Source organism: Ovis aries, chromosome 24 (assembly GCF_016772045.2).
Source record: "Ovis aries strain OAR_USU_Benz2616 breed Rambouillet chromosome 24, ARS-UI_Ramb_v3.0, whole genome shotgun sequence".
In the NCBI taxonomy this organism is placed as follows: Eukaryota; Metazoa; Chordata; class Mammalia; order Artiodactyla; family Bovidae; genus Ovis; species Ovis aries.
Genome location: NC_056077.1, coordinates 35,925,980 through 35,940,426, shown reverse-complemented (window position 1 = coordinate 35,940,426; position 14,447 = coordinate 35,925,980). Strand labels below are relative to the sequence as shown.

Genomic DNA, 14,447 nt, shown 5'->3' with positions numbered 1-14,447 from the left:
ACACCTCCTGTCTGCACTTGAGAGCCTAGCCCGTTGGGATCTACCCTCCCCGAAACCATTCTGATTGTCCTATATTTCTCAGCTACGTAGATGCCTTTATTTACAGAGGGAGAAAGGCCCCAACCAAGGGAAGAGATGAGACAGAGGCTGATAGACCAGAATTTAATATCTGGGAGAATTCAGGGCTCAGCTCTCAGTCTAAGGTGGCAGGTCTGTCGATTAGCGTGGTGGTGGAACACACGTGGGCAAACTTGCTCAAAGAGAGAGATTCTATCAAGCAGAGGTGAGAAAGCTTACTTTTACTGGCACAGTAGCATGGCAGTAGGTGGGGCTCTCAGGCGCTGGGATTAGGGGCTGGGGGCGGGGGCCAGGCTGTGAGGTGGCGAGGGGTGAGGCCAGGGCTAGATGAAGGTGAGGCGAGTAGAAGCCGGGAGGCCGCAGCTCTCCTTGTGCTCCTCAAACAGTTGCTCCAGAGCCTTCATGTACAGCGTGTGATAGTGGTCCACCTGCTCCTCGGGGGGCTGCGGGCACTGGGGCACCGGGATGGGGCGGCCCACTGCAGAGACAGGGGGACACAGGTCAGGGGAGGGGCCTGGGTTGCATGCACAGCTGATAGTGGCCTTCTTCCCTGCACATGGGCACTCACCCACAGTGGTGATGGGTCTGGCGAGGGGCAGCAGGCCCCAGGACTTGGCTGAGAAGAGACCACGGCCCCAGAAGATGCAAGGACAGAAGCTCAGGAGCTTCTTGATGGTGACTTGGAGCAGATGCTGCCAGGAGTCTGGGGCAAAAGCCTTAACTCTGAAGATGTCATTCTCCCCAAAGGAGTACACGGGCACCAGGGAGGCGCTGGGAAGGGAGGGGTAAGAGAAAATGGCTGGGCACATCAGGGGCTCGAGGAGCCCTCCCAAACTCCTCCCCCATAGGTTCCCACTTTCCTAGGCATTAGCAGCAAATGATGGTTCTACAAGAAAGATCTGGATGAAGGGATTTTCTCTCTTAAGCCCAGTGTGTCCTGGACCTTCTCATATTTATTTTCTCACACAGTCTCAGCTACAACGTGGTGGCAAGGCGGGCCTTAGCTCTGTTTCACAAGTAAGAGGTGTGCAAGGTCTTGCCTGTGAGGGGGCATCATAAAAGAATGGGAGCCGAGGGCATAGGAGCCCCCAGGGTCCAGCGCTTCGCACTGTGATCCTGTCTCTCTCTGCGTGGGAGGAAGCCTGGGGAATGGGCACCAGGGCTGGGCACAGAGCAAACACCCAAGGTCCGCCTAGAGCGCCCTCTAGAGGTGGGCGCGATGGAAGCGCTGGGGACACACAGCCCACCTCCAGGGAGCCGAAGTGTACAGATAGGGGGTAGACGGCCACACACGGTGAGGTTCTGCCCACTGAAGGCAGCCGCGGCTGGGCCCCCGCTCACCCGTGCCTCAGTGCCAGGCGGACGAAGCCTTTCCGATTCCGGAGAGTGAGGCAGTGCTCCCCGGGACGGCATACAGGGCTTCATTGGCCCCTCCGACCACGATGACCACAGCCCTGCCCAGCTGAGATTGAGACAGAACATAATCCAGGCTCTGACGGTTCACAGAACACGCTCCTGTGGGCATGAGGAGGTTCAGGGACAGTTGGTACCCCTCACTGGCTCCATAGTCCCTCTGCTGTCCCTTTAGCACACTGAGTATTCGACATCATCCCATTCTCTCCGAATTCCCTACCCCGTGCCCCTGTCCACGTGTCCCACAGTGCCTCTCCCAGCAAGGATGCAGGACGCTTGGGGCCAAGCCACCCCCTGACCCCCATTGTGAACCAGGCCAAGTCAAGCCAAGTGCCTGGGGTGGGTGGTGACTGGGGGTCACTCTGGCCAGACTGGGGTGGGGTCACCCTCTGTCACTCAGCTCAAACTCACCACAGGACAGAAAGTACTCTCGATGGCCTGGCAGGTACAAGAGACAATTCAACACGGCCAGTGAGAACCGAAGCCCTGGGAAGACCTGCGAGAGGCCAGTGCCCTCTGTGGCAAAGTTACAGATGGTTCCGACGGCCATGATCCCATGTGGGTGGGATCCTAGAACGTAGTTCCTGTCTGGGGGCAGCTCTGCTGTCTTCACCAGCTGTGGCGGCAGGGGGCAGGATGAGGGCAAGAAAACAGAGAAGGCAAGAGCCCAGCTGAAAGGGCGTCCCTCCCCACCAAGATCTTGAGAGCTCAGGATAAGATGGGGCCAAAGGCACGAGGGTCCAGTCTGGAACACCATCCCACCCCCTGCCCCGTTACCTGAACGTAAGCAGCCAGAGGTGAGAATCCATCATGGGAAGGAGAGAGGAGGTGGGAGGTGAGGGAGCGGGAGGAGTGGAGCATCCCTTGGAGGGTGACCTGTTACCTTAAGGGGGAAATAATCGCTCAGGTGTTTCCAAGCAGTCCAGTTCTTCAACCACTGATAGCGCCTTCCACCTTGGGCAGAGAGATAAGGGGGGCAGAGTCGCTGCAGACACCACTTATCGCCTCCTTCTTCCCAGGCCCTTGCTTTTGCTGTTTAGCTGCTAACTGGTGTCTCTCTGTGACCCCATGGACTGCAGCATGCCAGCCTTCCCTGTCCTTCACTGTTTCCCAGAGGTTGCTCAGACTCATGTCCACTGAGTCCATGATGCCATCCAGCCGTCTCGTCCTCTGTCACCCCCTCCTCCTCCTGCCCTTGCTTAGCACTCACCTTGCTGGGGTGTGTCCCAGTCCAGGAATAACCATACCAAGTAGAGAACAGAGAGATACCAGAGCGAGGTGAAGAGGAGGAGGAAGCCAGCAAGGGAAAAGAAAAGGCCTGGGGAACGGTGAGAAAGCAAAATGAGTTAGATTGTGATATCGCAGTGACTTCTCCCCTCTCCCCTCACCAGTGAGATTGTTGCCTGTCTCCCTGCTAGACTTTGACACGTCCCTCCCTTTGCCCTGGGCTTCCCTGGCAGCTCAGTTGGTAAAGAATCTGCCTGCAATGCAGGAGACCCGGGTTCGATTGCTGGGTTGGGAAGATCCCCTGGAGAAGGAAATGGCAACCCACTCCAGTATTCTTGCCTGGAGAATCCCATGGACAGAGGAGCTACAGTCCATGGGGTCGCAAGAGTCGGGCACGACTTAGCGACTAAACCATCCCTTTGCCCTGGGCTTCCCTAGTGGCTCAGATGGTAAAGCATCTGTCTGCAATGCAGGAGACCCAGGTTCAATCCTTGCGTCGGGAAGGAAATGGCAGCTCGCTCCAGTATTCTTGCCTCGAAAATCCTACGGACGGAGGAGCCTCGTAGACTACAGTCCGTGGGGTGGGGAAAAGTGGGACAGGACTGAGAGACCTCACGTCCCTCCCTTTGCCCTGGTGGTCCAGTAGGGGGTGCTCCAGCCTTCCTCCCTCTACCTTCCCCTTTTGCCACCTTCCCAGCTGGACCCCTGCCCGGCTCCCCTTACCCAGGAAGCAGAAACAGAGCACATATTGGTAGGTGCTCAGTACTTCTAACCACTGTTTCTTTAGGGTTTTCATGCTGGGGGTGGGTGGTAGGGTGCTGGAGACTCCCAGGTGCTCCCCTTCAGCCATCAGGGCTCCCAAACCAGGAAAAATGGGACGAAGGCTTTGGTTGGAGCGCAAGAAATCTTTCTGGTCTGAGTGGCCAAGCACTTGGAGCCTCCCAGGATTGCTTGCAGGGGGCTGTGTGCGTGGGGAGACTCTCTCATCAGAGCCCCAGAAGTCTCCAGTCTGCTCTCACTTATGAACTTCTCCAGTGGGTTGGACTGGGCTGGTCCCTTCTTGCGACTGGGAGATGGCCTAGGGGGCGTGCCCTGGAGGCCCAGCCCTCGGTGCATTAGAAATCATTGTGGGCGGGAGTGCTTCTTTTTGCAGAAGAAGCCAGAGAGCCCACCCACTGGGTCCCAGCCCTGATTCTTCCTGGACGAGCACACCCTAGTGTTTGTGGGTCTGGGAGTGTCTAGGCCACTTGGATGGAGAAGGCAATGGCGACCCACTGCAGTACTCTCGCCTGGAAAATCCCATGGACGGAGGAGCCTGGAAGGCTGTAGTCCATGGGGTCACGAAGAGTCGGACACTTACTGAACGACTTCACTTTCACTTTTCACTTTCATGCATTGGAGAAGGAAATGGCAACCCACTCCAGCGTTCTTGCCTGGAGAATCCCAGGGACGGTGGAGCCTGGTGGGCTACCGTCTGTGGGGTCACACAGAGTCGGACACGACTGAAGCGACTTAGCAGCAGCAGCAACGGGCCACTCGGAGGCGTTAATTAGCGTGGTATCTCAACCCTGAGGAGAAACACACCAACACACAAGTTTATTCCCAGGTTGAATTTCAGTCGCCAGCCACACTCCTCCAGGGGCCTGAGGCCAACTAGATGAAGAGGAGGTGTCCGTGGGCGGGGACCGGGTAGCATGGGGTCTGATCTTGGAACAGCTGCGAGAGCCACTCAACTGAGACCAGAGACCCAGAGCAGCGCGTGTGCATGTGCTGAAGTACCCCTTCCGCCCCGACACCCCACCCAGTTGTACCGGGATGGGGGCCCCGACTTTGGGCAGAAGAGGATCAAGAGGGGTGATCACTGAGATGCTTTGAGGTGCCCTTCCCTCTCAAGGGATCCAGTGGGACAGAGTTCGGGGCTGGTGGGTTGGCCAAATGCCAGCCTGGGGGCGGGGCTGGCACCAAGTATTCAGGCCCCAACCTGGGACTTTCCCCTCCCAACCATGCAGGGGCCTTGAGCCCGGGAGCAGGGAGCGGGCTGGGGAGCTGGGAGCAGAGCAGGCAGAGGTTTCAGGTGTGGAAGGGCAGGAGGAGGCCCTGGGGCCTGGAACATTCGTAGAGCCACTCTCAGCAGCGGCCCAGTGTTTCCTGTGTCTTTCCACCTAGAACCCCGGTGCGTTCAGAAACTGTGGAAGGCCTCATTTTCCCCCAAAGAGAAGACTGGCACCGGCGAGGCTCTGGGGGCACAGGGGACTCCTGACTCCCGGGCCCCAGAGGCGGGGCTCCTCCCCAGCACCCTTGCCCCAGAGGCTAGGCCCGGCTACCAACCACCCCCCACCCCCCTCACCCCCGCGTTCCTCACTGGTGTTCAGTGCCAACTTGGCAAATCCCTTCTGATTGCAGGTCTGCAAGCTCAACGATCTGATCTGGGATCTGGGCATTGACTCCAGCTGGTCCCTGGGCTCACTGGGCCAGAGGTCTGTGCTAGTGGGGCTTGCCTTGTGGGTGTGTATCCTGAATAGCGGGGCTCCCCGTTTAACCCCGTAGCCTGCCCCTGAGGGGTAGAGAATGTGCAGGAAGCTTTAATCCCTAAGGAGTAGCTTAGGCCCCGGTGGAGAGACCTCTGGGGGCATGGTTTTTCAGAAATGCTAGGAACTGGGGAGCCCCTCTAAGAGAGAGTCCACTGCGCTGGGCACACCCTCAGGTGGACTGGGGCCAGTCCTCACCTTATCCATGGCCCAGGTCAACAATGACCAGAGGTGGTGAACCGGCAGCTTTCAGCTCAAGGTAAGTGTTCTTTCTTGTTGTTGTTGTTGAGCTCCGCCTTGCCCTGTGGGATTTTACTTCCTGACTAGGGACTGAACCAGGGCTCTAGGCATTGTGAACTCACAGTCCCGTCCATTGTACCACCTGGGAATTCCTGGATCATCACTTTTTAAAATAATTTTTTAATGAAAAGCAAATTGGACTTCCCTGGTGGTCCAGCACTTGGGAATCTTCTTGGGAAGGCAGGAGGTATGGGTTCGATCCCTGGTCAGGGAAGATTCCACATGCCGTGAGGCAACTAAGTCTACGTGCTCCAACTACTTAGCTGGAGCCACAACTACCGAAACCTGAGCATTCTAGAGTCTGTTCTCAGCAACACGGAAGCCAGGGCCCGAGACGCACGTGCACCGCCAGTAGAGAGTAGCCCTGGCTTTGGGCAACTAGAGAAAGCCCGGCATGTAAAAGCAAGACCAACGCAGCTAAAAATAAAATAGAAGAAAATAAAATTTAAAAAGTCTTGCAAATATTTCAAATTATGTGTTTATCATTGGCTGTGCTGGGTCTTTGTTAGTGTGCAAGGCCTTTCTCTGGTTGCAGCGAATGGGGCTACTCTGCCTTGCTGTGCATGGACTTCTCATTGTGGAGCCTTCTCTACTTTCAGAATACAGGCCCTAGGCTCACGGCGTCAGTAGTTGTGGCTTCCAAGCTCAGGGGTTGCGGCTCCTGGTCCCCACAGAGATTCAGTCTCTGTGGCCTTTGGGCTTAGTTGGTCCTTGGCATCCTTAGTCGCTCCGTGGGATCCTCTCGGACCAGGGGTCCCATCTGCGTCCCCGGCACTGGCAGGCCGGTTCCCATCCACTGGATCACATAAAGTCCCTCACAATATTTCACTGGTGCCATGCCTGTGATGATGATGGTGGTGGTGACGGACATGATAGTGATAAATTCACTGGCTCTTCTTTTGCCAAACTCTGTTAAAGTTTTTGATCCTAATAAGTTAGTTTTGCCAAGAATCCCTTCTCACTGAGTGAATGAGGTCAGGTGGACCTAATGCTGGGCTTGCAGTAGGGCTTCATATGGTAAAATAAACCCCTGCATCACGTGAGCTCCCAGCCCCGAGGCAACAGGAAGGATGGGAGCAGAGGCAAAAGGAAGCTGTGTACTTAACTCTTTCTTTCCTATCACGAAGGCTCATTCCAACTCTCCCTTCCGAGAGGTACTCTTGATCCATGTCAGCTTTTGTTGACAGTATTTCACCACCTACCTTACTGTCTGCACCCACCTAATCCTGTCCACACTTCAGAGAATAGTTCTTCAGGGATCTACCTTCCCCAATACCATTCTAGGCCCTATAACTCTTAGCTAAGCAGATGCCTTTATTTAGAAGGAGAAAGGCCCAGCCAAGGGAAGAGATTAGGTGGAAGCCGAGAGAGAATTCAGTCTCTGGGGGCAGAATTCAGGGCCCTGCTGTCAGTCTCAGGCAGCGAGTCTGTCTCGATCAGGTGGAGATGGAACCCACGTGGGCAGGCTCACGCCCAGAGAGACTCTACGAAGCAGTGGTGAGAGAACTGGCTCTTATTGGCACAGTAGCATGGCAGCCGGTGGGCGGCTCGGGCACTGGGATCAGGGGCTGGGAGGGCCAGGAGGTGGGGACGGGTGAGGCCAGGGCGAAGGTGAGGCGAGTAGAAGCCGGGAGGCCGCAGCTCTCCTGTGCTCCTCCAACAGTTGCTCCACAGCCTTCATGTAGAGCACGTGATAGCGGTCCACCTGTTCCTCGGGGGGCTGCGGGCACTGGGGCACCGGGATGGGGCGGCCCACTGCAGGGACAGGGGAACACAGGTCAGGGGAGCGGCCTCGGATGCCTATGCAGCTCTCATTGGCCTTCTCCCCTGGACACGGGCGCTTACCCACAGTGGTGATGGGTCTGGCCAAGGGCACCAGGCCCCAGGACTTGTTTGAGAAGAGACCGCGGCCCCAGAAGATGCAAGGAGAAATGCCCTCGAGCTTCTTGAAGGTGATCTGGAACAGATGCTGCCAGGAGTCTGGGGCAAAACCCTTAACTCTGAAGATGTCATTCTCCGCAAAGGAGTACACAGGCACCAGGGAGGCTCTTGGTTGTGGGGGGGGGGGGGGGGGGGGGTGTGTGTGTGCAAGAGAGAAGACGGCTAGTCAGATCAGGGGTCTAGGAGTGCCCCCACATTCTCCCCCACAAGATACCACTTCCCAAGACCGTTTGAAGCAAATGACAGTGGCTACAAAGAACTCTCTGGGAGAAGGGACTTATGTTTCTTGAGAAACGAGTGTGTACTGGGCTGTCCTCTATACATTTTTCCACACAGTTACCAACCACCATATGGCAGAAACGTGGGTGTTAACCCTGTATCACAAGTAAAGAAGAGTGGGGCCCTCCCTGGTTGTCCAGCGGCTAAGAATCCACCTGCCAATGCAGGGGATGGGTTTGATCGCTGGTCCCCGAAGGGCCCACATCCGGTAGGGCATGAAGTCAGTGTACTCAACTGAGCCGGTGCGCCTAGGGCCTGTGATCTGCAACAGGGGAAGCCACCACAGAGATGCCCGCGTACCACAGCTGGAGACTAGACCCCAGTCACTGTAACTGGAGAAAGCCCACACAGCAATGAAGACCCAGCGCAGCCAAAATGAACACATAAATAATAGATGGATTTAAAAAAAAAGAAGTGTGCAAGTTCTTGTCTGTGAGACGGTGTCGTAAAAGATTGTGAACCCAGGGTGTCTGAGTCCCAAGGTCCAGCAGTTTGTACTGTGATCCTGTCTCTCTGTGTGGGAGGAAGCCTGGGGAAGGGGCACCAGGGCTAGGCACAGAGGAAACACCCAAGGTCTGCCTAGATGTGGTCACGGTGGAGGCTCTGGGGACACACAGCCCACCTCCAGGGGACCGGTGTGTAGGGATAGAGTGCAGATCCCCAGAGACATTGTGAGGTTCTGACCTTTGAAGGCAGCCCTGGCTGGGCCCCCACTCACCTGTGCCTCAGTGCCAGGCGGACGAAGCCTTTACGATTCCGGAGAGTGAGGCAGTGCTCCCCTGGGATGGCATACAGGGCCTCGTGGGCTCTGCCGATCACGATGACCACAGCCTGGCCGAGCTGGGAGTGGACAGAGTAAAATCCAGGCTCTGGTGGTTCACAGAACATACTCCTGTGGACAAGACGGGGTGCAGGGACAGTCAGTACCCGCTACTTGGCTCCCTAATCCCTCACTCTGCCCTTTAGCACAGGAAGTATGAGCTCTCCACCTCTTTCCTTCCAAGCTCCATATCCCCGTGCCTCTGTCCGTGTGCCCCACAGCACCTCTCCCAGCAAGGATGTGGAATGCTCGCTCCCAGACCAGTCACTGACTCCCACTGTAAGCCTGGCCAATGTTCAAGTCAGGTCCCGGGGCTGGGTGGTGGGCCACTCTGGCAGGAGTGGGGGGACCCCTCCTTCGCCTCAGGTCAAGACTTGAAAGAAAAGTGAAGTCGGTCAGTCGTGTCTGACTCTTGCGACCCCATGGACTGTAGCCCATCAGGTTCCTCTGTCCATGGGATTCCCAGGTAAGAATACTGGAGTGGGTTGCCATTTCCTTCTCCAGGAGATCTTCCAGACCAAGGGATTGAACCCAGGTCTCCCACATCATAGGCAGACGCTTTACTGTCTGAGCCACCAGGGACAAGACTTACCATATGACAAAAAGTAGTCTCGATAGACTGGAAGGTAGAAGAGGTTGTTCAGCCCGGTGGTCTAGGGCTGAAGCCTGCCGCGCTCTCAGTCGCGAAGTTACAGAAGTGTCCAAAGCACATGTGGGTGAGTGACCAGCAGCTAATTGTGGTCTGGGGGCAGCTCTGCCATTTTCACCAACTGTGGGAGGGGGGTGGGCAGAATGAGGGGAAGAAAGCAGAGAAGGCAAGATACCAGCTGAAAAGACCTCTCTTCCCACCAACAGACGTGAGAGTTCAAGGTCCTACTAGGGTGTCAAGGGCACAAGGGCTGCCCTCTGGATCACCATCCCATTGCCTGACCTGTTGCCTGAACTTAGGCAGCCAGGGCTCAGACTCAGCCTGGGGAGGGGCAGATAAGGGACAGAGAAGAAGCAGAAGGTGGAGGGTGACCTGTTACCTTAATGGGAAAATAATCCCTTAAGTGTTTCCAAACTGTCCGGTTCCTCATCCACTCAAAACGCCTTCCGTCTGGGGCAGAGCGATAAGGGCGGGGTGGAGGAATTCCTGGAGACACCCTTTATCACCTCTTCTCCCCGCACCCTTGTTTAAGCGCTCACCTTGGCGGCGTGTGTCCCGGTCCAGGAATAACCATACGGAGTAGAGAACAGAGAGCCACCAGAGGGAGGTAAAGAGGAGGAAGAAGGCAAGAAAGGAAAAGAAAGGGCCTGGGTACAAATGAGAAAGAAAAATCAATTAGCTTTTAAAACCACAATGACTTCTCTCCCCTCCACTCTCACCAGTGAGAACGCCACCCATCTCCCAGCTGGACCTCTCCCCCTCCCTTTGTCTTGGGCCTCCACACAGGTGCGGCTCTCCTTCCCCTCCCCATTCTTAGGCTCCCCTTTTCCCTAGTGTACCCTGGGCACTGCCCTGCTCACCCATGAAGAGGAAAGTGAGCATGTATTGGCAGGTGCTCACTACTTCCAGCCAGTTTCTGCAGGGTTTTCTGGCTGCGGGAAGGCATCAGGGCGGTGGAGACTTTCAGGTGCAGCCCTTCTGCCAGCAGGGCTCCTGGACCAGGGGGACAAAGGATGGAGGCTTTGATAGGAGCTTGGGTAACCTTTCCAGTCTGAGTGGCTAAGTCCCTGAGGCCTTCTGCGATTGCTCACAGGAGACTGTGCAAGTGGAGACCTTTGAATCTGGAGCTCCACAGGTCTCCAGGCTCCTGACAACTGATCTTGAAACTTCTCCAGTGGGTGGGTTTGTGTGATCACTGGGCGAGGCTGAGCGGTGGGTTAGGGCCTGACACCCAGGTTCCCCTCCAGGTGCATTAGGAATCTTGTGGGGGAGGGGTCACAGAAGAAGCCAGAGAGCCCACAGACTGGGTCTCAGCCGAGACCATGTGATCTCCAGAATGGCTAGCAGATCCTGGGCTCTCGCCCCATTTCTGTTTGCAGGTCTCCGGGAGTGTCTAGGCCACTGTGGGGTGCAGCCAGGCACGCGGATATCCATGCTGCGCACAAACCCACCAGCCAGTTCCGTTCGGCCGCTGAGTCGTGTCCGACCCTTCGTGACCCCATAGACTGCAGCACATCAGGCCTCCCTGTCCATCACCAGCTCCCGGAGCTTGCTCAGACTCGTCCTGTCCATCCAGTCAGTGATGCCATCCAACCGTCTCATCCTCTGTCGACTCCTTCTCTTCCCGCCCTCAATCTTTCTCAGCATCAAACCCACCAGCACAGCAGGTCAATCAGGACAGAGTCCAGGGCTGCTATTGTTGTGATAGGGCAGCCAGGATTTCAGGCCCCCAAAAGGAACCTTCACTTCGCAGAGCACACTGGAGTCAGCGGGAGGAGTTGGGGGCGTGACACCAAGGCCCACCCCCAGGTGCTTTAGGGACTCTGTGATCTCTAGTGTGGCCAGCGGATCCTGGTGTGTCTGTGGGTCTTCGACAGTGTCTAGGCCACTGGGAGGTGCAGCCAGGCGTGTCGATATTCCAGCCAAGCACAAACAGCACAGGTGGTTTCCACCTTTAATTTCAGTCCCCATGACATCCACCGAGGGAACTGTTAGGGGAAGCACACTGACTGAAACCACCCACCCTGGCCAGGCACCATAGTAACTATTTGCATGAGTTGTTTTATGACAGGAGGTCCTGCTGAGGAACACGGAACTAATTAGCTACCACCAACCGGAAGAGTTCAGGAAAGGTCAAAAGGAGACACCACATGTCCGACCACCTCCCAGAAAATCTTCTCTCTGGCATCCATCTTGGCTGAATAAGGTGTACACCACCAGGAAGGGCTCTGAGTCAGAATGATTGGCTAAGGACAACCCAGAAACTAATCCCATCACCATAAAACCCGAGACTGTAAGCCATGTGGCAGAGCTGTTCTCCTGGGTTCCCTTACCCTCCTGCTCTCCACCCGGGTGCCCTTTCCCAATAAAATCTCTTGCTTTGTCAGCAGATGTGTCTCCTCAGACAATTCATTTCTGAGTGTTAGACAAGAGCCCAGTTTCGGGCCCTGGAAGGGGTCCCCTTTCCTACAACAGAACCACTGCGGGCTGGGGGCTGCCTAGCTGAGGAGGAGGTGCATGTGGCTGGGGACGCCATAGCGTGTCCTGTGCGCTTGGAAAGCTGGGAGAGCCGCTGCAGAGAGGCCACACTCAGCCATCCACCAGCGCAGGGGTGAGCCTCGGGGTTCGCTGCACTGGGGTTGGGGACCCAGCTTGGGCGGAGAGAGGCCAGAGAGGTGGCTGCTGCAACTCCTCTTCCCGGCCCCCAGGATCAACTGGGACAGAGTTCACGGTCGGCCCAAGTGTCAAGGACCAGCCTGGGGACAAGGCTGGCTGCCAGAATTTCAGGTCCCAAACATGGACCTTCACCTCTCAGTGCAGTTAGAGGCCTGAAGACTGACATCTGAGTCCTCCTGAAAAGAGGGAGGAAGGCACTGGGAGATGCAGCTGGGACCAGGCACCCCCAGAGGCTAAGGAGGGCAGGGAGGAGGTGACCGCAGGGACTGGGGGTCCTGAGACCCAGGGCTCCCCTGCTCACCAGCACACAGGATGTAGTCCCGGAAGACAGGAAGATGGCCGGGATGGGGCAGCTGGAGCAGGTGGGGCTCGAGGCCAGGGATGAGGAGGGAGAAGCCGTTGGTCTGTGTGCTGAAGGTGCTGAAGGTTCCACCAAGAGGTAGTTGTAGGAGGGACCCAACACTGTGGTGCCTCCAGCTGCGGACACAGGGTGCACACCAGTTTGGGGCTTCTAAGTTTGGACTTTGGGGGTGACGGCCCCAGAGGTCTACCCTGGGACCAGGGTCTACCCTGAAGCCCAGCTCCCACCCAGCACAGAGCTCCACAGTGCCTCAGCGAGATGGGGAGGTGGTCCCAGAAATGTCTCCACGTGGCCCAGTTGGGGACCCAGGCACAGCCACGGCCTCCTGCCCAAGGTGTATTTCTGTCTCCATAGAGCCCATCCAGGTAGTGAATTCTAGGATCCAAGCCTGGCTCAGGAGTACAAGGAATAAGGCAGTCATGCACTCCTGGGCTGGAGGTGATGGGAAGGGGTGTGAGGACTCTGACTCCAGAGGTTTAAGTCCAAGCTCTCCCCTTAACCCCCTTCCCTGTTCCATCGTTTCAGGTACATCTGTCCAACCTACATCTTTCTCATCTCTTGAAGGAACCCCCCCAGCCCTGGCAAGAGATCCCAGCCTCGCCTCCCTCCCACCTTGGCATCGGGAAACAGAGAGCCAGACCCAGGGGTCCTTAGGGCTTCAGGGACTCACCAAGCTCCAAAACGGAGACGATCCATCGCAGGAGGGCACTCACCTGGAGGCCGGTGGAGGCGGCTGGCCTTCTGTAGAGGGGAGTCACACAGGAGCCACTGCGGCTCTGAAGCTTTCTGTCTTCTGGCCCAACCCCTGGCTCTGACCCCTGACCTGGGCTCTGCCCTCTTTTCTGCTCCCTCTGCTGACCTGCACAGTGGACCATCATGAGCTCTGGAAAGGGAGGGTTAACCAGCTCTTTGGGTTCACAGGGTTGGGATCAATAGGGCCGAAAGGGGAGACCAGGGACATGGCTTGGAGTCTGGCGGTGAGGAAGGTGTTTGGACTTTGTGGAGGTCAGGACTGGCTCCCTGTGATGAGCACACTGGCAGCGTCCTGGGCCAGTGGAAGTTGCCGTGTGTGTGTGTACCCTCCACAGCAGGACTCCCCATTTGTCACCCAGGCCTGGCCCCTGTTGGTTAGAGGACCTGCAGGAGGATTTACTCCCTGAGGAGCAACTTAGGCCTCTGTGGGGAGACCTCTGGAGGGAAGGGTTTTATGGGAAAGGCTAAGGGTTGGGGAGCCCCTGCAAGTGCGAGCCCCCTGGGCTGTGAGCACTCCATCCATGCCGGCCGGGCCAGTCCTCACTGTGACTATGGCCCTGTTCAACATGGCTAGAGGCTGCAGAGCAACCACTTTTTCCAGGTCAGGGACTGACACCTTTTTAAATTAATTATTTTTTTTGTCTGCGCCTTGCCTTGTGACCAGGGATTGAATCTGGGCCCTTGGCCATAAGAGGGCAGTCCTAACCACTGGACCTACAAGGAATTCCTAGAATGTCACTTTAAAAATCTTTTTAAAACATTTTGATACAATTTTTAAAGATTACTTTTCTTTTAAAAAATTCTTGGCCACACAGTGCAGCCTGTGAGATCTTAGGTCCCCAACCAGGGATTGAACCCTGACCCCCTGCACTGGGGAGAGGGAGTCGTAGCCACTGACTGGCCAAGGAAGTCCCTAAAGGTCACTTCTCGTTTCTAGTTCCTACAACATGTTGGCGCTATTTCCCATCTTGGACAAACATCCTTGAGCCCATCTTAAACTCAGTATTTTATGATGATGCTGATTTCCCCACCCCTACATCTTGACCCTCCTCACTGGTAGGACATGTCTTTTTTTTTTTTTTTTTGAATGTCACTTCTTTATCTTTTAATTTATTCATTTGGCTGTGTTAAGCAGGACCTTTCATTCCAGCACACAGACTCTATAGTTCTGGCACAAGAGTTCCCCGTCCAGAGGAGCCAGGGGTTGAGCTGCATGGGCTTAGTTTCTCTGTGGCATGTGGGATCTTAGTTCTCCGACCAGGGATCGAACCAGCATCCCCTGCATTGTAAGGTGGATTCTTAACTACTGGACCACCAGGGAAGTCCTGAGCCACGTTAAATGTCACTTCTTTTACGGAAGTCTGACACGCAACTGTCAGAAGCCTCTGTCACGCATCACATTCTCTCCTGGCACAGAATACT

General features: G+C 56.1%; 1 protein-coding gene and 1 pseudogene across 1 annotated transcript; both read right to left on the bottom strand.

Annotated features, from left to right (window-relative positions):
* Window positions 1-148: 148 nt before the first annotated feature.
* LOC101117229 (2-acylglycerol O-acyltransferase 3) lies at window positions 149-13,067 on the bottom strand. Its single transcript, XM_027961520.3, is given in 13 exon segments — window positions 149-556; window positions 647-849; window positions 1,420-1,486; window positions 1,489-1,593; window positions 1,903-2,107; window positions 2,375-2,445; window positions 2,702-2,809; window positions 3,442-4,286; window positions 5,445-7,301; window positions 7,392-8,658; window positions 9,179-9,882; window positions 10,096-12,087; window positions 12,213-13,067. Coding segments are annotated over 8 exon segments (1,041 nt in total). The 5' UTR covers window positions 3,569-4,286; window positions 5,445-7,301; window positions 7,392-8,658; window positions 9,179-9,882; window positions 10,096-12,087; window positions 12,213-13,067; the 3' UTR covers window positions 149-401.
* On the bottom strand, window positions 6,841-13,067 carry LOC101118847 (2-acylglycerol O-acyltransferase 3-like; annotated as a pseudogene).
* Window positions 13,068-14,447: the final 1,380 nt, after the last annotated feature.